The sequence below is a fragment of the Megalopta genalis genome, chromosome 3, assembly GCF_051020955.1.
Source record: "Megalopta genalis isolate 19385.01 chromosome 3, iyMegGena1_principal, whole genome shotgun sequence".
In the NCBI taxonomy this organism is placed as follows: Eukaryota; Metazoa; Arthropoda; class Insecta; order Hymenoptera; family Halictidae; genus Megalopta; species Megalopta genalis.
In genome coordinates, this window is record NC_135015.1 from 33,909,723 (window position 1) to 33,934,453 (window position 24,731).

Below are 24,731 nucleotides of genomic sequence, written 5' to 3' on the forward strand. Positions count from 1 at the left end.
AAAATTAAATTTTAGATGAAACTGTCGATCGCGATACGAAACTGTATGGGTGACGCGGCGGTCAAAAGTGTTACTGGTTTAATTATGATGCAATTTTTCAATAACGCAATTATGATGCATTTTATCCATACTATAAATATGATAAATTTCGTTGAAAATATGATAACGATACATCCTTGAAAAAGCTGCTCTCCCATTAAATTGTCAAGAGTCAACTAACAATCGTTTTAACAGTGTGTAATCTGTTTTCAAGCGATTGTTGAAATAACGCCGGGCAATCGAGGATCCTAAAAATGATTTTCAGTAGTTTACCGGTTCGCTGTTCTCTCTATTGTTGGGTTTCCACACGGCCGTACACGCTTCAGAATCGTAAAGGCGGGGGCGGATGACTCAGAGAGCAACGTATCGCGTTCGCCAGCCAGTTATTCCGATGACTAATGCTAAGGGATGCGCGATAGCTAGGCCAAGACAAACGATCCGAGTTATAACGCGGTGCTCGCCGATATTAGGGGATGCTATAAACGCAAACATCCCCAGTCCAATAACAACAATAACGTTTTCGGCGGGCGGGGCAGCGGGGAGTGGAAGAATGGAGGCATCGCAGACGTCGAAGGTATTCGCAATTTCGAAGCCAGCAGCACCAACCCCCGCGACTCGGCGGGGTGAATATCATGCCAGCGCGCCGGAAAAACGAGGGGGTGACACGTGAACGTAACCGCGTGTACTGGGTGTGTCGCTTTGAAATATCTCCATTGTTATCCGAACTTCGCGGAAGTGCATAGGGCATGCACGATTTTTCTCTCGACATTGGCGGTTTACTTCGATCGCGACACAGTCGCGAGAAAAGGTCGTGCATCGATTTTTGAGGTGTCGTTGCGAAGGGGAGACTCTAATCTTTCATTCTAAATCGGCGGGAGTCGTGAAAAAAATTTATCGAATTCGCTAAGAGACTTTTAAAGCTTAAAACGGTTTGCGAGGGTGCGAAAAAGGTGCATCGTGATTCTCTTGGTTTGAGCCGCGACAGAATGGCGAGAAAAAATCGTGGATCGATTTTTAAGATATTGTTGCAAAGGGAAGACTCTAATCTTTCGTTATAAATCGGCGGGAGTCGCGAAAAAAATTTATCGAAGTCGCTAAGAGACTTTTAAAGCTTGAAACGGTTTGCGAGGGTGCGAAAAAGATGCATAATGTTCCTCTTGGTTTGAGTTGCGACAAAATGGCGAGAAAAAATCGTAGATCGATTTTTAAGATATTGTTACAAAGGGAAGACTCTAATCTTTCATTCTAAATTGGCTGGAGTCGCGAAAAAAATTTATCAAGGTCGCTAGAGACCTGTGAATTCGAAACGGTTTGCGAGGCTGCAGAAAGGGTGCACCATGTTCCTCTTGGTTTGAGCCGCGACAAAACGGCGAAAAAAAAATCGTAGACCAATTTTTGAGGTACCGTTGCAAAGGGGACACTCTAATCTTTGATTCCATACTGGTTCGAGTCCCGAAAAAAAATTTCCGACACTCCGCAGAGATGCTCGAACGCGAATTTGTTGGAGGGGGGCCTATCGATCATTTTTCCCCGGCGTTTGCCAATAAAACAATATATTGTAAAAAAAAAATCTCGGAGATTCCAGAGAGCGGAAGCTTCGTCCTTTGAAACGCGGCGAGAAGCGGCGCTCTCCGATTTTCGCGCACAAAGCCGCGGGCGTCGCGAACACCGTCAATATTTCAGCCAATTTCCAGCGAACCTGTGTCCACTAATTAAAACTCTATTGTAATAAAAATTCCGTAAAATCGTGGCACGTGGGCGTAGTTCGAGGGGACGGGGCCCGCCGTGTATATCGAGCGTGTACATCGCGGGTCCCGACCTGCGGCAAAGCTACACCTTTTCATAGGGTGTCTGGCCGGCTTCCAAACGACCGGGGTGCTGCTCGCGTACGACGATCGAAATGAGATTCCCGGGTCGAACGGCGGCCACCGGCGAGGATTACCGGCCCCGACCCTTTCCCGGGGGAATCCGGGAGAGAAGAGGAGAGTCGCGATTCCGGCCGAAGGAACCCGCCTGTTCGGCCCTCATCTCGGATTCCATTTGCAGTTGACGGGTCGGTCGCGTGTTCGACTCCGCAAAGCATCGCCGCGCGCACCGAGAGAGCGCGTTTTCGAGAGCTCGTTCTCGAATGCGAAATTCCGTGCGCGCCGTCCGAAAATTCACGCCGGGTTTGATCGGTCGTTGGAAAACTCGACAGCCGGCGCGGCGGTTCGTTTGAAGCCGGATCCTTTGAAAGCCCGCGCGGTGAATACGCGTTTCCCCTCGTCGACGCTCCGGCTTCGCGTTTATTGTACGACTCTCGGCGCCGGAAAAAGTCGATCCGGGAACTCGATACGCCGCGTCGCGCCGCGCGACCCCTCGCCGCAGAAATTACCCCCGCGGCCGGGGATCATTTTCCCTATTTTTCGCTCGGTTCCCGCGGTGCCCGCCGCTCTTTTTACCCCGGCATTCCCCCGGAAAAATCGAGACCGGCCTCTCTTTGTGCCCGCCGGATAGATTAAATTGAACGGGACGGACGAGCCGACGCGGCGGAGGATTAAACCCGCGCGGAGATGCTTCCGCGGACGGGTAATTGTTTTTTTGATAATCGCGGCAAATTGCCCGTTCGCCGCCCAAATTATTCTCGAGAAGAATTTCGCCCCGATGCCGGTCTTCCCGCGAAAATCCGCTCGGTTCTCGTTTTTTCCGTTGGATTCGATCGTTCGTGGCTTAATCGCCTGTTATCGACAGAACGGCGCGGATCTTCATGCGGAACAATGAATGTCCGCGTCGATCGTAGCGGCCGAGTGCAATTTCTTTTCTATTTTAAATCATTTTAACAAGTTTCCATCGTCTGGTTTGTGTACTGAGAAATTATCGACAGAGAGAGAGAGAGAGAGAAATGATAAAATAATGTTGCAAAAGGGTGCGCAAGCTTACCCAACACGGTGCCCACGTAGGAATGCGACGTGTCGAAGGGGATGGGCCCTCCGGTGCTCTCGAACGTCGCGTCGCTGCTGAACAGGCCCTTGTCTCGAATCAAACGCAATGTCCATTGTCTGCAACAAAAATGCCTCATCGTTAGCGCATAGTTCCTATGAATTCTAATAAAAGCAACTTCGTCGAGAAAATCGTATCGTCATTACGCTTCCATTCTTCCTTTACTTTAACAATTTCGATAAATCGAGGGCGATACTTCGATAATCTTCAATTCTTTTAATCGTTCGACTGCTTCAAATTGCGAAAAATCAGATCAATTTCTAATCTATACTACCAATATTTCTACTATCTACATTTACATATATAAATATTATAATCTATATATTTATATAATATAGATTATACATAGTATATAATTATATTATTTTTATATATATTATATTATTATTAATTATATTAAATAATTATATATTATATTATTTTTTATTATATTGTTATTATTATATTATTATAATAGTATTATCTATATTATCTATATTAAAATTTTTTTTAAGCTCGCACAAATTATAACTGACATACAAATATATTTTCGAGGCCGTAGAATTTCGTCGAATTCATACAGCAACGGTTTTAACAGAGGCATCGTGCGATTAACAAACGATAAGATGGTAATAATATTCAGTGGATTATTCAATATTTATTAATATATGAATAATCGATTTTTATCGGAAACTCGATTGATTTTAAATACGAGTACCGCCACGGTGCTAATGAAATTCGATTACAAATTTAAATGATGGTACATCTCTAGAGATCCAGGTGTAGAACGGTCGTTAAAAATGTGACGAAAATGGTGTTACGCGGGCGGTAGAAGCACCGAAAAAAACTGTTCGACCGTTGCCGCCACGGTTCCCTAATATTTGCCGCGGAGGCACCGCATAAAACTGGCGCGGTGCGTGTTTCAGTACGTTCCGGCACGGTTTGGCTCTACTCGGCGTGTTCAACGCGGGTCGTTAGACGCCTCCGTGCGAGCAACGCGGGCTGGAACTCTGCGCGCTGGCTGGATTCAACCTGTGCCTACGTACGAGCGAACTGGATCCCGAACTATATTCGGAAGTCTCGCCGACGAAGAATGCGATTGTGCGAGCGTGATTCTTAGCCCTTTCGCTCGGAACGATTTCGTTCCACATATCAACGAGTCCGCAGCAAGCGAGAGTTTCCATTCGACGATTTTTCGAACGCGGAACGCAAAAATTACGGATACTGTGCGGAACGAGGAAAAATGTACGAAATGTTACCGAGAGATTTTACGCAAAATGCAACTGTTGCAGGAACAAAAGCCACTCGGGAACGCCTTTTTTTATTTAATAATTTTGGTAAGTCGAAAGTAACGTGTCGAACAACACACGCGCGGATTCCCGTAGCCCAGAGTCGAGCGAAATTTCATTCGTTTATTTAATAAAGAGATCGACGAATAAAATTGTATTCGATATTAGCGAATAAATATCCGATCGGATAAAAATTCCATCGAATATGTTATTCGTTGCTCGAACAAGAATTTATTCGTACACACGAACCAATTTGGAAAATAATCGATTCGATTGTGTTCAACCGTGTTGATTTTTACGATTAACTTCTTTTTCAACCTGCAGCTGTTGGCTGCGAAAGAAGTCGCGAGAATCGAACAAAATATCCGACTAACTAGAATTCGCTCGAATAATTTACTTTAGGTAAGTATTTATTCGGGACAGTTCGAGTAATTATTTCGGACAAATATTTATTCGAAGCAGTCCGGTTCATTATTTCAGATAAATGTTTATTCGACACGGTTCGATGAATTATTTCAGACAAACATTCGTTCGAAACAGTTCGATTAATTATTTCAGACAAATGTTTGTTCGGAGCAGTTCGAATAATTATTTCAGACAAATATTTATTCGAAACAAAAATGTCTCGCAATCCGAAAGTGGCGGGTTCCTCGGGTCATTTGAAGCAACCTTTTCCTTTACAAAAATTTTCTCCGAGGCACCGTTAACGAGTAATTAACGAAAAACAGTGACCAATGAGAGGCGAGCTGAACTGGCGCGAGGCGACCGAGCCAATGAGCGGAACTGGGCTTCGTGCGCTGGTTGGCTGGGCCGTCTCGCGTCAGCCGTACTCGATTCTTATTAGTCACTGTTTTTCGTTAATAACTCGATAACGGTGCCTCGGAGAAAATTTTTGCAAAGAAAGAAGTTGCTTCAAATGATCCGAGGAACCCGTTATTTCCGGATTGCGAGACATTTTTCGGACACCCTGTATATTATATAAAATACGCGTTTCGATGATTAACGAATAAACGAAATATTAGAAAGACGATTCTGGCGTCGTGTGAAACGAACAATCTGCGAGTCCTCGACAGGGTCGCGTAATTTTTCCAGCGATCCGCGAGGCTCGCCGGATTAATATGCAACGGTTTATATTTGCCCGAACAAGTCGAGAGGAGCCGGGCAATGAATACATTACTCGGCTGCCGGGGAAATAAAAATTCGAACAGGGTTAAACAAGGATTTAATATTCGAAACATAACCATAACGTTTAGCGAGGTAGTAAGCTTCTATGTAGATGCTGGTCGTATTAATGGCCGCCTAGAAACATTCATTTGCATAAAGATCCGCAGTCAGGACACGGGACTATTGATTTTCGACAAGCTTGTTTCACCCGCGCCGACAAAAAGTCAGTTTCGCCGCGCGGCGCACGTCACACAGAAGCGATTAATAATTGCGGCGATCGACGGAAAAGTTTCAGGGTCTTCATAACATCGAAAATACGATATTACGATAATACCCAGAAACGGATGACAGGGCAGTTTCGTCGGCTGATCTTCGCGCTTGAATCTTTTCGCTTGAAATCGAGTATCATCTTCACTGGTCGCTCTGGAATTTCGTAACAGCGTTATCGACAAGTACTATGAAAAAAATCGACGTCTGTACAACAGAATTCCACAATGGAGAACTTGGTCGAACCGGTGAGATAACATTTTTGCATCCGAGGCTGCGAGATAATCGCCCCCGAAAATGCGAACGCGCGTCTGACCATAGCACGCCGTTTCCATTTGCCCGAAAACTGGCTCGCGTTCCGATCGCTTTCGATCGCGTTTTCCTCGGGAACGGAGCCTCCCGCGAGAAAATGTTGCCCCGCGTTTTCGACTCGGCACGCTTCGCGGAATCCGCCGGTGTACAATTTTTTCGCGAACGACGAACAATAACCGCACCGTTCGCCGCTTCTTCCCACCGCGAGATCGGACTCGCTGGATCCGCGACTAAACATTGTTCTCCGGGGAACGGAAAAAAAAGACAAAAAATGCAATCCGGCGAGGCGATCGTGATCGGCAATCACGAGTCAGCTGTCCGAGCGTCGCGAATCGCGTCCGAACGAATTACACGCGCCACCGGAGACGGTTTTAATACGCAAAAACGCGCGGGACGCGCGGCGCCGTGATTCGCGAGGGACGACGATTCGATCCGGCACGGTGCGGCGCGGCGCGGTTCTTAACGGGACCGATTTTAAAAGACAAAGAACCGAGCCCTGGTGGTGGGAAGCAGCCACGGAGCGGAGGAGAGGCGCACCGTTATCACCGGTATCGAGTTATGAGAATAATTACAGACGGGGGGAGGAGCGGCACACGGATCCGCGACTAATTGTTGCTCGCGCCCGTTAATGCCTCGCGCTGGGCTCGGCCTCGTTCCTCTTCCCTTCGTTTCTTTATGCTAATGCCGCCGGTATTAAATTCTTTCCGCGAGACAAAGGAGCGAGCGGAGGATCTCTCCCTCTCTCAGCTCGCGCGCGAGAACCATCGACCGATTATTTTCCGAGCGAAATCTGCTCGCGCCGGAAATGGAAATTGTCCGAGCGCCGCGAACAGCCGGTCCCCTTTACACGCGATACATTTTTTTCCGCCGGTCTATCCTCCACCCCCTGCCACCCCGCGATCGCTTTTTCCGCTGATCGCGCTCCCAGCGGCTCGCAATTTCGATGATTCGCGCGCCGGATTTGCATACGCGCCGATTGCTCCGCCGCCGCCGACGCGTCTGAAAATCTCTCGACAACAAAATAAGCTCTTCGATTTGGCGAACGTGCAAAATACCCCCCGTAAGGGGGCCATCTCCGACCTCGGCGACCCTCAAATTGCCTGTCGAAGGTTAAATCGCAGCGAACTACTTTCTGCTGTACACGCGACGGACGCCTCTGTTTTAGCGTTTTGCATTGTTCTATAAATTTGGTATGTATTATTGTTCGATGTAATACTTTCGTCGTACTAAAATTATCGACTCTCGCGAGAGACTATCTCTCGGTCAGTTTTGACCCGGGGTGTTTAAATCGTCCACTTATTTGCTCAATTTTTGGTAATTAAACATGATAAATTGCTGTTACGTTAGGAACAATGGAAAGGCTGACGAGTCTGCGGGAAATATCTTCGAAAATGTGTTGTAAAAAATTAGCGGACAATTTTCGGAATTGTTATAAACGTTGTCGACGGCACAGTTGCGAAAATGGCCGGCAAAATTGTTATTTTGCACGAAGATCCGCGGTGGAATTATCGTTATACAGTGCAATCGTTACACAACGATGTGAGAAAAATAAGAGAAAAATAAGACAATTAAGAGAAAAATAAGAGAGAAATAAGAGAAAAATAAGACAATTAAGAAAAAAATAAGAGAAAAATAAGACAAATAAGAGAAAAACAACAGAAAAATAAGACAAATAAGAAAAATAAGAGAAAACTAAGACAAATAAGAAAAATAAGAGAAAACTAAGACAAATAAGAAAAATAAGAGAAAACTAAGACAAATAAGAAAAATAAGACAAATATAAGAAAAATACGAGAAAAATAAGACAAATAAGAAAAATAAGAGAAAACTGAAACAAATAAGAAAAATAAGAGAAAAATAAGACAAATAAGAAAAATACGAGAAAACTAAGACAAATAAGAAAAATACGAGAAAACTGAAACAAATAAGAAAACTAAGAGAAAACTAAGACAAATAAGAAAACTAAGAGAAAACTGATACAAATAAGAGAAATAAGAGCGAAATAAGTAGAAATAAGATGACGAATGAGAAACGAGAGATCGAAACATTCCGATCGGCGGAGACACTGTGAAAAATCCTCTGAAAGATCGCGGGCAAGATCAATTAGATCTTTGAATCATAAACCGGCAATAAATTAGATCGCGGCGCCGCGAAATAAATTCAAAGCTGCGGCCCGGCTCTATCAGATCAATTAAAAAACAAACGCAGGGTATAATTAATTGGCCGGCGAAGATAAGCGGCGCGCCACGACAGAGGTTGCGCAACGCGCTATTAATTCTAAACGCGAGCTATCGTTCTCCATCGAGATCCCGAAGATTCCGGGCGAAGTATTCCACGGTTGGCGGATCGGCCGGACCTCGGCGGCCGCCAGGGTCCGTGTTCCCGTGATTCAGCGGTTCTCTCTCTCTCTCTCTCTCTCTCTCTCTCCCTCCCTCTCTCTCTCTCTCGAACAATAATCGGCGGCGAAGGTCTGCCGCGACGTCGACCGGCGATTAGGCGATATCTTGACGTTTTGTTCCCGCGAAAGTCGCCGGGCTCCGACTAGAGACGGTGTTCGCTCGAAGGACGAAACCAAGCAAACGACACGGCCGGTCTCCGGTCCGCTCGGCTCGGCTCGGCTCGGCTCGCCGGATCAGCCGAGGCAGACGAGGCATATTAAATTTAGAGACGTGAAAGGATTCGAGCGGCCGCCGAGTGACATTGAAACGCGGATCGGCCGCGATTGCGTACGTGCCGATGCCGTATAATCCCGGATCCGCGGATAAATGGATTACGTTTAATTAAATTCCCGGTAGCCGGAGACGCGGATTAGCCGGACCGCAGCCGAAATATTCGGATTTTGCGAGGATGGTCCGGGGCGCGGATATCGCCCTAAACGCCGGCTAAAATCGCCCCCGGGAGATCGCTGAAAATTACTTAACTTCGCCGAACGTTTCCGTCGAGAAATTGGAAATTTTTCGAACCGGCGCGAACGAGAAATCTCGGCGAAAAATCGCTCGCCGCCCGATCGCCTTTCGATCAGCGTCGCAGAGCTGATTCTCAGCGCCGAAATTTGTCCGTCGTGCCGCCGTTGAAGAACGCCGTTGCGGAAATTACGCAACGTTCGTACGATTCCCGTGGAAACATAGCGTAACGCGAGATCGCGATAGAAAACGAAGTTCGAACGAGTCTCTTCGTATTTCGGAAATGCGTTCGATCGGGAGGCGCGAGGCGTTCGACCGCTCCGCCGATGAAAATCACGTCGACCGGACACGCGGTAATTAATAAAACAGGATCGCATTATTTTCCGATGGTACAGCGAAGCTCGCGCGGAGTCCGTAGTTGTATAAAATATTGATGTTCTATTTTGGTGCAGAGTCTCATTTAACCGTGTCTCTATAGCGGAGTAGAAAAGTTGCGCCATAAACAGACGCGTTAACTGGGTTCTATTTGACAGTCGATGGACACTCGCGTTCAATTCCCCGGTAAACGGGAGCTCGTTATCGATTAATTTCCTTTCTCTGCTCTACTAAATCTAACGCCGTATCGTGTCTCATTATTGAAATCCCTCGGTGCCGTCTCCCCCCGCCCTCCGCCCCCTCCCCCGTGTGTCCCAGCGGGAAACGACTCTTGATCATTTAAGTATCATTATTTTCGTCGTTTCCCTTATTTCCACCGGACAACGGCAATCTACCCGCAGTCTCGTAATTAAAGAATACCGGAACAGACGGCAAACAATATTTACGCTCGTAAACTAACGAGGTTTGCCGTTAACGGGAAACAGGGCAACGAAGTTTGCGTTAACCAACAGTGAGAACGATCCTTTTTATTTTTTTTTATTTTCGTACGCTGTGCACACTTCAGCGTGAAAGTGCGCTTTTCGAAAATTTACTGGCGAACGATGCGTAACGATACTTATTAATCACGATTCTATCTATCGCTTGCGATTGTTTTCGTTTTGTGCTATATGTGACTGTAATAAATATTCATTATAATCAACGATTACTTGGAATTTTATTCGTTAATTTTTCTTAGAATATTTCTTCAGCCCGTGAACAAAAATGATAAAATTAATAAGAATAATAGGAATAATAAAATTAATAAAACTAATAGGAATGATAAAATTAATAAGAGCAATGTAAATAATAAAATTAACAAAAAGAATGGAAATAATAGAATTAGTAATAATAATAGAAGTAATAAAATTAACAAAGCTAATAGAAATGATAAAATTAACGACAGCAATATAAATAATAAAATTAACAAAAAGAATGGAAATAATAAAATTAGTAAGAATAATGGAAATAATAAAATTAATAAGAGCAATATAAATGATAAAATTAACAAAAATAATGGAAATAATAAAACTAATAAGAATAATATAAATAATAAAATTAATAAGAACAATAAAAAATTGCACAGCTACGTAAGATCGACAAGCATCCGTCGAAGATCAAGAGCAAGCCTTTGGAAATCATATGGGCGCAACGGCCGCGAAAAATTCGAACGTTCCGTCCCGATCCGGTCGGAAACAGATCGATGTGATCTGCCGTCGATTAAGTGATTAAATAACCATGCCTATTTCGAAAAGACAGCATAGAGGATCGCGCGAGCAGATAACGCGTTCGCGTGGCTAACTAAGCAAACTGTAGCCTGGGTTTCTCAACGAGCCGTGACGAAGCCGCGTAAAAGAACTCGGCCGTCCCGAAGTGTTTGCTGTTGACCCGACGACGATTCTCGACGGTTCTTTCGTCCGTCGAATCGCAAGGTTGCCTGACGTCGCCGCCGTTTCGAAGGCTTCCCGACGACCGTGATCCATCGCGGTGTTCCGCGGCGATCTTTTCCCTCCCGCTCTTTCTATCCGGCCCCGCGGCTACGAACCGATATAAGCGAGAGGATCACGTCCGCGCATAAAACGTTGATTCCATTCCGGTTCGGAGTATGGGGAGTCGGGGGGCATGGCGTTTGCATAAACGCCGGAATTTTCAGCGAAAGAGCGGACAGGAAAATGAAACTCGTTCGCGATAGCGGCACGCCCGGAACACGTCGACTCCTCCCGCTAATCGTCCCGCGAGCACTTTTCTCGTAGTTCCTGCCTTCCATTTTCCTCTCTCTCCCTCTCTCTCTCTCTCTCTCTCGGGTGCTCTCTCTCTCTCGGGCGCTCTCTCTCTCTCTCTCTCGGGCGCTTTCTCTCTCTCTCTCTGTCTCTCTCGGGGGCTCTCTCTCTCTCTCTCGGGTGCTCTCTTTCTCTCTCTCGGGGGCTCTCTCTCTCTCTCTCTCGCTATTTCAATCTCTGTCTCTCGTGCTCTCTCTCGCTCTCTCCGACTCTCGTTCGCTTTCTCTCCGTCTTTCCCTCGCTCTCTCTCTCTCTCTCTCTCTTTCTCTCTCCATACGTCTCTCCCTCGCTCTCTCTTTCTCTCTCGCTATTTCTATCTCTGTCTCTCTTTCGCTATTTATATCTCCGTCTCTCTCTCTCTCTCTTGCTATTTCTCTCTCCGTCCCTCTCTCTCCATATTTCTACCACCGCCTCTCTCTCGCTCTCTCCCTCTCGCTTTCTAAATCTCTCGTTCTCGTTCCGTCTTGATATCGGATTATCGGAGGCTTTCGTGTTCGGAGCCGAGATTGTTATTACGCGGACGGAAATCGATAATTAATCGGAGCTACACAGAGAGCCACTTTGTACCCGCTGTATCTTTTGTCCAACGGAATGCTAAAGCGCTCGCCTAGCTACCTTCGTGCGCCCTATTTGCTCGGCCCGACGCGAACCACAATGAAACTGCCTGGCGATTTTTCGAGACCGTTCTTTTGGAACGGTGTTCGTTTAACACGCTCGCTGCCCGTGTCAACCATACGCGCAGGGTTCAGAGAGAGAGAGAGAGAAAAAAAAGAATAGATTTTTGAAACAGCACATGCACTATAAATATGTTTATCTTCGCGCGTTACACGGAAGCTGGCTAAAATACTTTTCTTTTCTTTTTCTGAGATAGTAGCTACGTATGGAGATATAGCGTTTCAAATAGATGCGACTATCACGTGTAAGCACTGTTGCAAAAATAATTCGCTCGTCAAATTCTGCATCGGAAGGGAAGATGAACATTTCAGAAATCAATTTTTCTCCCTCTGTCCAGCATATGTGACAATTATTTGATCTGATCTAGCAATACATTTTCACGCTAATGCACGTTCAGTGTGCTGAATTTATTTGGAGCCTGCAAAACGCTCGGAACAGTACAGCAATGTCTCCCATACTGACGCTCAGATTGTGCAGAAAAATAGACAATTTCGGAAGAGGAGATACGATTATTCGAGCCTTGCAGTTAGTTTCGTTTATAGTTGCCGATCGTCGACAATCAGAAAAACGAGCCGCAAGCCTCGAATAATCGTATCTCCTCTTCCCAAATTGTCCATTTTTCTGCACAATCTGAGCGTCAATTACGGAGACATTGCTGCATTCTGCGTCAGCCGTGAAACAGTGTAAAAATCGTGAACATTTGCAAACGTCAACACATTATTATTATCAATCCACTAAAACGATGGAATCAAGAACACAAAGTTGCGCGCTCGGATTCAATTCCCCGCAGCCGATTTGCAAATAACCTCGTCGCGCCCGAATTTTTTTATCTTCCATGAAAATCCATGCGGTCCAGCGACAACGCTGAAATAATCGTCAACCCGATAACCGAGCCACCAGCCAGCTGTTCCGCAACGCGGTGAAATAAATCGCGGACAAAGTGGGACCGGCGAAAGAAAAAAGTCTCGAGGAGCAGGAATAATAATCGGATAACACACGAGCGTCGAGTTAACTCGTCGCGCGGGATCCCGCGCCGACCGATCCCGTCCCGTCCCCCCGTTCACCCTCGGAATTTTACAGCGGCGGAATAAAAATTCCGCGTCCCGTCACGCAGATGTCGCGGCCGCGGGCCCCGCATATGAATTGCAAATAGGCGCGTCCTTTTTCGCAATATCTCTCGACGCGTCTCGTCGCCGGCCGACGCGACGGGGCACACGCTCGACGCGCGTCGATTCGTCGACGAGCTCGTTAAATAGCCGCGAAAGCGATCAATCAAAATCGGCGCGCCGCTGCGCCGCCTGGGTTGGTTAAGCGTCCCACGATGGAAGCATCAATCACGTCGAAAGGAAATTCGTCGCTGCGCGCACCGCGTCTCTCTTCCCTGCATTGTTGCACCCCTCCAACGGCCGTGTGCATGTGCATGTGCATGTGCGAGAAACGCCGCGCGTTAAAGCGTCGCGTCACGTTGTCCCCGGTAAATCGCGTTCGACGAATAAATACACGGAATTTATTAGATTCCTCTCTCTTCCTCTCTCTCTCTCTCTCTCTCTCTCTCTCTCTCTCTCTCTGTCACCCTCTCTCTCACCCTTTGTCTTTCTCGCACTCACTGCTCGTTCTTCTCCGCTCTTTCCGCGCGGCCAGAGAAAATCGGATTCGCGGACGGCCGTATTATTGGATTCGTTACACGGGATTCGCGGCGACGGTGACGCGGCGTGTCTCGCGACGTAAAAACCTTATGAGAGAGATCCGGCGTGCCCGGAATCGCTCCATCCACCCTCGCGAGAACGAATTTTCTAGCCACTCTAGGGTAGTTCCGCCGGTTACTACGCGCGCAGTGTGACCAGTTGCCTCTTGTTTCCGGACGTAATTAACCTTTTTATTCTCCTATTCACGCTAGATTTACGGAGCACACAAGAAACAGCTGTTTTATATTAGTTTATAAAAGTACCAATAAAACAATTATTACGATTTTTCACAAGCATCGTCGTAACATTTGCCGTAAGTGGCATATAAATTGAACGAATAACGTATATTAAATATAAATGAATGAATAAGGAAATCGAAGAATTAGCGACCCGCCATTTTGACGGGTTCCGTAAATCTAGCGTTAACCTTCTTTTCTTTCGTTTTCGTTAATCTCCTTGTTCTTTTATTTCGTTCATCTCCGAATAAAGAAGATTGAATACATATTATATTCGATGAGAGAATATACAGCAAATTTTCCTGTTCCTTCGCTTCGTTTGTTTCTTCGTAAAGAAGAAGATCGAACGTCCTATTCGCTGAATCCGACGCGAATTATGCCCGCGAACAAACCAAAGGCACAGCGATTGGTCAGCCCGCGCAGTAACCGACTCCGTTGCCCTATATCTTGCTGCGAGAGGACACCGTAATCTCGGTTCTCCTTTCATCGAAGAAATTCCCCGAACTTCGACGAACGGATTTATCGGTGGGATGAGCATAGTCGAATTCGCCGCGGAGTTTCGACGACTTCCGAAGGTTCGATGACAGCGTTTAAGCATCGCGGAAGGCCGCAAGAAACCGGTGGGGGAGGGAAGGAGGGTGGCTCGGACATTCGAGTGAGAGAAGTAGGTTGGCCAGAGGGCCGATTTTCCCTCGTTCCGGGGGAAAAATTCATCCGTAATTCCCGGGCATTAGCCGGGAGAGGGCAGCGGGGACCCGGCCGTAGAGAAGAATACGTGCTCGAAAACGCGGTCACCACGCCGGCAAGCCGGTTAGAAATGTACCGGAAACAGCGATCCGCGTTCCCGCTCGTAAAGACCGGCCCTGCGGCCGAGTTCTTAAATAACAAGCGGGACGCTCGGCTGAAATTATTGTCTCCGCGCGCGGCGCCCACGCGCGCCGCAAACAACCGAGCCGGAAGTCCGGTGTCACCGGCGAGCCATAACGTCGATATTTCCATGGTATTTGTTACGGTGTCGTCGAAGAGCGAAGGTCCCGCGCTCCCCGTTTCGTATAAATAGCGCGCGAACGACGGTCGCCTAGGCACCCTGACAACAGGGGAAAATAATTGCGCTGGGTGCAGCCGGGCAAATGAGAGTGCGCGAACCTGTTCGCGGAAACGGTATTTTTCGACCGCGTATAACTCGGCCGTTTTATTTAATCAGATTGAAAAGGCGACCCTCCGTTGTCACGCTTCCTCCGCGATGCACCTGTGTCGTGCAATTTTCATGCAACCGTCGTCCAGAAGCTGGCGATACCATTGAAACACGAAAATTTGTGAATACAATTCGAACGTCGGTGAACGACGTTTCCTTCATCGGAACTCGATATCGCACTTGCAACGGTGCCGGATTAATTGTTGATTTCGCTGCTCTGAAATGACAACCTTAAATCTGTTTCCAAGATGGAACCCCGTTGATGAAATGAAATGACCTGTCGATAGAGTGACACAAAATTTATCTATCTTGAAATGTTAAAGAACGGAAAGTTTTATCAGCGTTTCACGTTATAGAAAAAACACGTCTTAAATTATGCGGGGTGTCCCAAAATTATGGTATTTTAGGAAATTGAGGGGTTGCTGAGGTCATTCGAAGTAACTTTTTCCTCAGCGAGAATGCAATCCGCGGCGTCGTTTACGAGTTTTTTATTAACGAGAAACAGTGACCAATCAGCGGCGAGATCAGCTGGCGCGAGGCGGCCGAGCCGACGATCGGTCGAAGGCCAGTAGCCGCTGATTGGCTCGCGCTGATCTGACCGCCTCGCTCCACCCGAGCTGGTCTCTCATTGGCCACCGGTTTTTCGTTAATAACTCGTAAACGAAGCCGCGTACCGCATTTTCGCCGAGGAAAAAGTTACTTCAAATGACCTCAGGAACCCCTCATTTCCCGGAAGTGCCATAATTCTGGGACAACGTTCTTACGTTTCGCGGATCTCAATGAAACGAACGAGGCAAGTAGATTGAATAAAGCGAACAATTCTGTCAGCCACGTATGGACGAGTTTCTCAGTTAAAGTATTAAAGCGAAGCGAATGACAATTTCTTCGCGGAATTTCGTAGGGTTTGACAGGAACGCGCACGGTTCTCCGGGCGTCGGGGAGTCGCGGGAATTATTCAGCTGTTCCTGTGCACGAGCACCGTCCTGTATAGAACCTTTGTGCAGCGAGAGTGACGAAAGATAATGCCGAGATATTATTTAGAGCCGGTGCAGGCGGCCGAACTTCGCCGTTGGCTTCGCCGCCGCGCTGAATTACCCAGGCTGCTTCCTTAAAGATACAGGATCGCGCGAACGACGCCGGCGAGCGTCCAACGAAATTTCGTTTCTTTTATCGCCGTCGTCGTCCTCCGAAGAATCGAGGCTTTAACAATTTCGCGGCCTCGGCGGCCGGACGTTTCGCGAGCGGAATGGGTGCGCAGTGCACCGTGACTACCCTAACCCCTCGCCGTAGCATATTCTTCGCAATTACAACGATTCGAAGTTTCTCGACCGCGATAACTCCTTCGAGGGAACTTGATATCTCGTTTATCGCGTATTTACATCTGCACGAATCTCGAAATATCGGCGACCATGTTAAATATCGGTGATCGCGTTTCAAAATAAATTCTCGACGCCAACAAAAGTTCTGTTCTATTTGAAACATCGTCGAAAATATAAATGTTCCATGAGCCGATACATGCTCGACGTCGTACGCTTAACATGGAATGAATCGTGTAAAATTTACGTGTTACTGGTCGAAAGTATTTGTCTCGGTTCCGCGGTTAAAATAGCAGCTTCGGGTGCAGGACACCCTTCGCGGACACGAATCGTTTGAAATATTAAGAATGCAATCATCGGAGGTCTAAATTATCCATCGAAAATATAGACATAAAGGAAGATTAAAACATGAGGAATACTTTTTGTTCGTTTGCCGCGTACGCGATCGAACGATGTCGCTGCAACTTCTGGAATCCTGGCGTCAAAGGGTTAACCAGGCCTCTAAAGAAACTTTTCGATGTAATTTTAATAGAACGAGGTCGACGAAAAATCTTTCCGTAGAAATATTCGCGTTGAACAGCAAGCTTTCAGTGCGTCGAAAAATTCCCAAATTATTTATTATGATATTTATTATTCTATTCTATTCATATTCTATTTATATTCTATTTTTTTTTATATTCTACTACTATATTCTATTATTCTATTCTATTTATATTCTATTTATGTTCTATTATTATATTCTATATTTATATTCTATTTATGTTCTATTATTATATTCTATTATTCTATTCTATTTATATTCTATTTATGTTCTATTATTATATTCTATATTTATATTCTATTTATGTTCTATTATTATATTCTATATTTATATTCTATTTATATTCTATTATTCTATTACATTTTATTATATTCTCAAATTGCTTGCGAATATTCGAAGGTCTGCTCATCGATTTACAATATGAAACGACGACAGGTCAAGTTCGTGTTCGCGGTGAAATTGGATCGAGCTCGCGGACATCGTATCGCAGCCGTGAGAAAAATAATTCACGGCAAAGGTTCGCCGGTCCTCGGTCACTTAGCCCAGAACGACGGCAATAATTCGAACAGAGGGTCGAGAGACCGCGACGAGTGCCGGGGGAGGCGCCAAGGAAGAACTGCGCGGATCTACTTTAAATTCGTAATCAAGGAATTCGAAAAGCCACTTTCGCCGAGAGTGAACCGTCCGTGGAGGAGGGCCGCGTATATAGAGCGTCGGGCGAACCGGAAGGGTGATGGATCGCGAGGCGGGGAGGGGAGGGGAAGAAAACACGGCGGAGGCACGGGTGGTACTTTTCCCTCCTTCGCCATTATCTTTGCCAGTTCGTAGCAGGTGCATCGGGCCGGAAACAACGAGGGGGCGAAGAAAAAGAGGAAACACGAGCAGGATAGAGGAGGGGACACGCCGCGGCTACCCCACGCTGCTGCTTTACATTTTATTGCCTGCCGTGAATTCGACCGATTTACATAAAGAGACGAGCGAGCGGCGTCGCGCGACGCGTCACGTCGCGACGACCGAATTTTCGCGGTGTCGCGGACTATGGGGAAGCCTTCTTCCTGCAGTTACCCGGCATCGTCTGCGGGTCTTCCGAGGGTCTCCGCGAAGTCTAGGAGGTCCCGGAGGATTCCGTGAGAATGGAACGGTTTCTCGAAAATCTCGACGGACTCTAGCCGGGTCCTGATCGATCCCGGTGAACTCTAGAAGGTCTCGATAGATTCCAGATATTGACAGAGTTTAAAATGTCCTGGTGGATCGCGGAAGATCGAGATGGAGACTCCGAAGAGCCTGGATGACTTTAGAAGATCCTGCCGCGCTGTGGGAACGTCTGTATAGATTCTCGATGACGCCGAGAGACTCTAGATGGCCTCGATGGATTTTAGAAAATTCGGATCTGGTATAGAAGATCCTGTTATGCTCTACGAGATCACGATGTACTCTGCAAGATTATAATGTACACGACAAAAAATTCTGATGAATTCTGAAAGATTCTGATGAACTCCGCAAGATCCCGATGGATTCTAAAAGATCCTGATGGACTCCAGGGGTCTTGATAAATCTCAGAACGTCCCAATGGATTTTCGAAGGATCCTGGTTAAGAATAAAAGATCCTGATGGACTCTCTAGAGGCTTCGATAGATTTCAGAACACCCGAATGGACTTTCGAAGGATCCTGATTAAGTATAAAAGATCCTGATCGACTCTAGAGGCTTCGACAGATTTTAGAACATCCCGGTGAACTTTCGAGGATCTTGGTAAACTGTACAAAATCCTTCACAAGATCCCGATGGATTCTAAAAGATCCTAATCAATTCTAAAAAATCCTGATGAAGTTTAGGGGTCTCGATAGATTTTAGAACATCCTGATGGACTTTCGAAGGATCCTGGTTAAGTCTAGAAGATCCTGATGGACTCTAGAGGCTTCGATAGATTTCAGAACATCCTAATGGACTTTCGAAGGATCCTGGTTAAGTCTAGAAGATCCTGATGGATTCTAGAGGCTTCGATAGATTTTAGGACATACCTGGTGGACTTTCGAGGATCTCGGTAAACTCTATAAAATCCTTCACAAATTCTCGATGAATTCTAAATGGATTATAATCCCGATGGATTATATTTTTTAGAAAATTCTGACAAAGACGACAGGATCCTGATGGTGGTCTACAAGCTCCCGATATACTTTACAATATCGTGACGTGCTCTACAAGCTTCTAATGTACTCTAAAAAAAATCCTGAGGAACGCTACAAGATCCTAACGGATTCTAAAAGATCCCGATGGATTTTAAAAGATCCCGATGAATTCTAAAAAATCCGGACGGATTTTAGAAAATCCTGATGAACATTTGGAGGATCATAGTTAACTCCATAAGATCCTGTCGGTCTATAAAAAAAGAATCCCGATGGACTATAAAAAATCCTGGAGGACTGGCTTTTAGAAAAGCCTAGCGGAGAGACTACTCTGGACCGTATCCATCCATCTAATGGACCGTAGAATACTCTGATGGACTGTTAGAGGATCCTAATTGACTGTAGAATACCCTGGCGGACTGTAGAAGTGGCCGATGACGTCAACGTGGCTCGTGTATAGCCGCGGAGCACCGGGGGCTGGCCGATCGAAAGGGCAACCGACTAGCCTGACCGAAACTCGAAAACTGATCGAGTCCGCGGCCAAAGGCAATTTCGTTTCCCCTCGAATTCTATTAACTCCGCGGCGAGTTTCCTCCAGTACCGTGGCCACAGGAGGACGTAAAGAATCCGGCCGGCAGAAAATGAAAAAAACCAACGGTGACGTACGGTAGAACTTTGGGGCGAGAATGTCAACCGTGTTTCGTCCAGAATGGATTTTCGTTTTCTTACCGCGATATTTTCGCGTTGCTGTTTCGCCGGGCCGGTACATTGATTCGAGGAATACAGTAAATTCTCCCGAATTGGTGCTCGGTTTGTGCGCAAAAATGGACAATTTGGGGAGAGGAGATACGATTATTCGTGCCTTGCATCTCGTTTTTACTATAGTTGTTGACAATTCGTAACCATAAAAACGATTCTATATATATATTCTATATATATTCTGTATATATTCTGTATATATTCTATATATATTCTATATATATTCTGTATATATTCTATATATATTCTATATATATTCTATATATATTCTATATGTATTCTATATATATTCTATATATATTCTGTATATATTCTATATATATTCTATATATATTCTGTATATATTCTATATATATTCTATATATATTCTATATATATTCTATATGTATTCTATATATATTCTATATATATTCTGTATATATTCTATATATATATTCTATATATATTCTATATATATTCTATATATTTTTAAGATCCGAACGATCGTATCTCCTCTTCCCAGATTGTCCGCAATTTCGCGTACCATCCGACCGTCGATTAGGCAGAATTGAACCGTGGTCGGGATATTTTATTCGTGGGATTTCGTCGCGAGGCGATCGGACGGTCGCGATCTCGCTTGATTAATTCCGGCGAGCCGTCGGAACGCGTTCGGGGCGGAACGGTTCGTCGACGGAAACTCCGCGGGCACGGGCCGGCGATGGCATATTCGCGGCCGAATTAAAGCATCGCGCGCGGCGAATGGTCGGCGCGTAACGAGAAACGAAATGTAATTGAAAGGAATGAATAATTAACCGGTTGATAGCCGGCCGGTCGGCGCGGCGCGGCGGCACGGTTTAAAATGGAATTTCGCGGCCGTTTTGTTGCGCCGTTCCGGCACCCCGCCGCCGGCCGAAACGTCGTCCGATGACGAATTGTTGCCCGCGCGCGCATTGATTCTGTCTGCTCTCGCATAATTAGTTTCATTCAACGGAAAATTCTGCGGAGCCAATTACACGCGCCATCGTTGCTGTTACTAACGCCGTGGCCCGTACAACGTGATAAAACGTTTCGCCGGCGCCGCGGTCCCGTGTTTTCGCGAAAAACGAGCTTCGATATCGACAGCAGAAACGGCCAGCCGTGATCGGACACTCTCGCTCGTCAATTTACCATTCAAGAAAACCGAGCCACCCACGCAGAAATCTCACCGCACTTTTTCGTAATCAATGCTTTCCTTTTCCAACCGAGAATACATCGTTTATGTATTTTTTTTAACATTCTAACATTATATATTATATATTATTACGTATGATGTATTACAATACGTATTATTAATTATTATTACGTGTTATGTATCTTTTAACATTACGTATTCTTTAACATCGTTTATGTATACGTAGATTTTCAGCCACATTCTGTTATCCACCCGTTATTTTCTTCTGTTATTTCCATCGTTTCTCCGTTAAATTTTCTACCGAATTCCGCCTTCGCGTAATTTCCATTTAATTGCATACTCCAGTCGCGTTACGCTCTTACGGCTGTCGCCAATAATCCTGTAGACGGTGTTACATAGCACTCGAACAAAGAGCAAAAACAAAAAAAAAACAGAAAGAAAAATGAAGTCTACACTGCAAGCGTGACGATCGCGCGGAGGCAATCGCTTCGACCCGAACTCGCTTGCTAGGAATACGCTTTCACAAAACTCATGTCGCACGACAAATATGTATTGTTCATAAAATAATGGCCGCTGGCACGAGATATTCCGCGGAACGACATCGTACGCCGACCAGCGTACGACCTGTTCCACAAAGTTTCATCGAAACGTCCCCTTCCCCACCCCCCGGCCCGTAGGGGGGTTTCAGAGCTGTTGGTCCACTTGTCAGTTTTTCCCATAGATTCGACCGGTCGTTGCGAAACGGTGGAAAGCGGCGCCGGGACACCCGGTATGCCGTGATTTTCCGTGCGACGCGCACGGAACAGAGACGGGGGACACAATGGTATATTCTCCTCCGGCCGGTGTATCGCTTTCGAATGTCAAGCGAGCTTTGTTTCGCCGGTTGATGTAGTGCCAGGCATTCCCGTGCAACCCTGTTAATCTACCCGCACATCTACGCCCCCGTTGTGCAACCCCCCGCGGGCCCCCCCCCCCCCCCCCACGACCGCCGCGCGGACACGCGTACACGGGACCCCGTCTACACGAACTTGACCTTAATTGGATCTAGGCCTATTGACCTAACCAGACAATGCTGCGCGCACGCTGATACGATTACGGGCACTCTGATACCCCGCAGGTATCGTGTTCCGATTAACGGCGAGTCTCGAATAATTGCGGGGAATTACTTTCGGTGGACGCCGGATCGATCCGCGAGACCCTTGGCCCGCCTCGTGCATCATTGATCCGCCATTCCCATATACCTGTTTCAATCCTACGCCGAACCACGTGGACACCTTTCGCGTCCCCTACGTTCTACATACATATATTCTCATACGAAGACGGTCCCGTTGCTTTTTATCGGCCCCGTTGCTCTCACAGCGCTGCCAATTTCACGCAATTAAATGGCCTTTAACGACGCTTTCAGCCGCTTCCCTCTATTAGGTCCGCGAAAATTCGGGGCTAATTTTCCGGGAACCGTGTCAAATGCAATTTTTTCGCGGGATCGAGTGGCCCGATGAGGTGTCGTTTGTACCGTTTTTTCATCGGCAGCCTAATTTTCCCGCGCTTTCCGGAGAGACGGTTTTTCGCGGAGACGAATATGTTTATTCGCGTGTTCTTTGACGAAGCGTTCGAAGAAAGTCTCCGAAGGGAGAATCGAAGCCTAAACGATCCCGTGAAACGTTCGCTATAATACTCTCGAATAAAATGAAATCTGTCGATAAGTCTTTCTCGAAAAGAGTCACGGTTTAATCAAGAGTTTCAAGCGATCCCGAAGAGCATATACTAGAATACTCTTTGCTAAAGTCTTTGGCAAAAAGAATCGAAGCTCGGGCAATCTCGAAAAGCGCCGAGTACGATGCTCTTTGGTCAAATCTTCGAGGAAAGTCACGTTTAAACAGAACCGCGGCCTAAACGATCCGGGGAAAGATCGCAAGAAATCAGTTCGCATCGCTTTCTAAAAACGGCGGCACCGCGTTCGCCGATCTATCTCATTGTTCTTTACGAGAAAACGCACTGGAATAACGAGACGTATCCAGCGATCGTGCAAAGAAAAGCTCACGGCGGCGCTAAGAAAGCCGGGCCATCGAAGGTTAATTCCCCCGATTCCGGCGTTCGCTCGCGGGAACGCCGCGCGGGAAACAGGGTCGTGGTTCGTCTAATTTTTCCGTCACCGGTTTCTCGAGCAGCTTCGAGACCGTAAAGAGAGGCGAGGCCTTTGATCGACCGCCGGAAGAAAGAGCCATCGTGTGTAGCCGCGATTTCTCGAGTGTCCTTTGGCGACGGTTTCGGTGCGCGAGGAGCGCGCGCGCGTGGCTGCAACAGCTTTTCCTCTCTCGGGGGAGGGCGCGAAACAAGAACGAGAAATAGAAAACGTGTCGCGACCAGCCGGCCACGGAGTTTCGAATTACTTTTCTTTGGCCGGCCAGTGGGAAGAAACTTACTTGTCGAGCGCCTTCAGTTGGAGCAGCAGTGGCTGGTCGTCGACGACGTTGCTGGCATCGCGACGCATCCGGTTACGATGATGTCTCAAGGCCGCCGTATCGTAGGAGGCCACCTCGTAATAACCGATGTACGAGTTCTGGATGATACCTGGAACATTATTCCCCCTCGATTATGCCAATTTGCCCCGATCGTTTTCCATCCGCTGGGCGAAACGCGGGGGTGAAACAGCGGGCGAAACGTTTACGGCGATTTCTCCATAATTCGAGGTCAGATTGCGCACGAAAATGGACAATTTTGAGAAGCAGAGATACGATCATTCGAGCTTGTTTTTATAGTTACCGATTGTCAAGATCTATAAAATCAGAGACGCAAGGGTTGAATAATCGTACTAATTACTAACTGACTAATAATCCCCTCGGTTATGCCAATTTGCCCCGATCGTTTTCCATCCGCTGGGCGAAACGCGGGGGTGAAACAGCGGGCGAAACGTTTACGGCGATTTCTCCATAATTCGAGGTCAGATTGCGCACGAAAATGGACAATTTTGAGAAGCGGAGATACGATCATTCGAGCTCGTTTTTATAGTTACCGATTGTCAAGATCTATAAAATCAGAGGCGCAAGGGTTGAATAATCGTACTTTCTGTCCTCAAATCGTGCATTTTTGTGCACGATCCGAGCGCGAATTAGAGAGAAATTGCTGTATTGGCAAGCAGATCAGATTTTAAATCAATTTTTATAATCCGAGCTTACAACGAAAGTTTAACAACAGATTCACGGAACACTGGATGCAACTGTTTTATACTACGATACTTAGCCCTGGCAAAAAGTGTTCGACCACAATTTGTATTTGAAACGCAATGACTTTTTTCAAACTGGTCTAACTGGCTGGAATCTTTTTTTCAAGAGTTAAAGGAGCTAGTTTACGGTACAATGACTAGCATACCTTTTTTTTTAAATTCTGCTATCACATAAAATGATAACGAAAGATAAGAAACATTCGTTTTTTTATCATTTTGAACTGAAATGGAAATTTAAATAACGCGTTTGGTACACTGAAGATTTCATCGAAATCGATTGTAGCATAGTTAAGCTGCAGCCACTAATTTAATAATAAAAGGTGGACGAATACTTTTTGCCAGGGGTAGTATCACCTTACAAAAGTAACGATAAGACATTTATTCTGATTTTGAACGAGTCCTATCGTAACATTTGTCGCAAGTAGCGCACTGAATAAATCACTGAATTATTCAGTAAATCATCGAATACTAAATTATTGGATAAATAACTTAGAAATGTATTGAATAATCGTAGATGAAAAAATCAGCGACCCGTCGTTATCGCGGGTTTCCGTAACGCTATTGTTATATTTTCGTCAGAGGCTCACAGATAAAAAATGGGTTAAGAGACGCGAGCGTTTTTACTTTCGTTTACTATATTCCAAGTAATAGCAAAATTAAGCAAAAACATTTCGGTCGTTGTAAACCAGAGAACCGGACCTT

The 24,731-nt window shown here is 46.1% G+C and overlaps 1 protein-coding gene across 2 annotated transcripts in view; it reads right to left on the minus strand.

The window, feature by feature from the left end:
- LOC117223028 (disintegrin and metalloproteinase domain-containing protein 10) overlaps positions 1-24,731 on the minus strand; it is a 77,898-nt gene that overhangs the window by 34,727 nt on the left and 18,440 nt on the right. For both annotated transcript variants that reach the window (XM_033475131.2, XM_033475132.2), the window contains exons 3-4: positions 23,230-23,377; positions 2,959-3,077 (exon numbers count right to left, since the gene is read on the minus strand). In XM_033475131.2, coding sequence (XP_033331022.2) covers positions 2,959-3,077; positions 23,230-23,377 — 267 coding nt within the window. The remainder of the gene's footprint in view (positions 1-2,958; positions 3,078-23,229; positions 23,378-24,731) is intronic.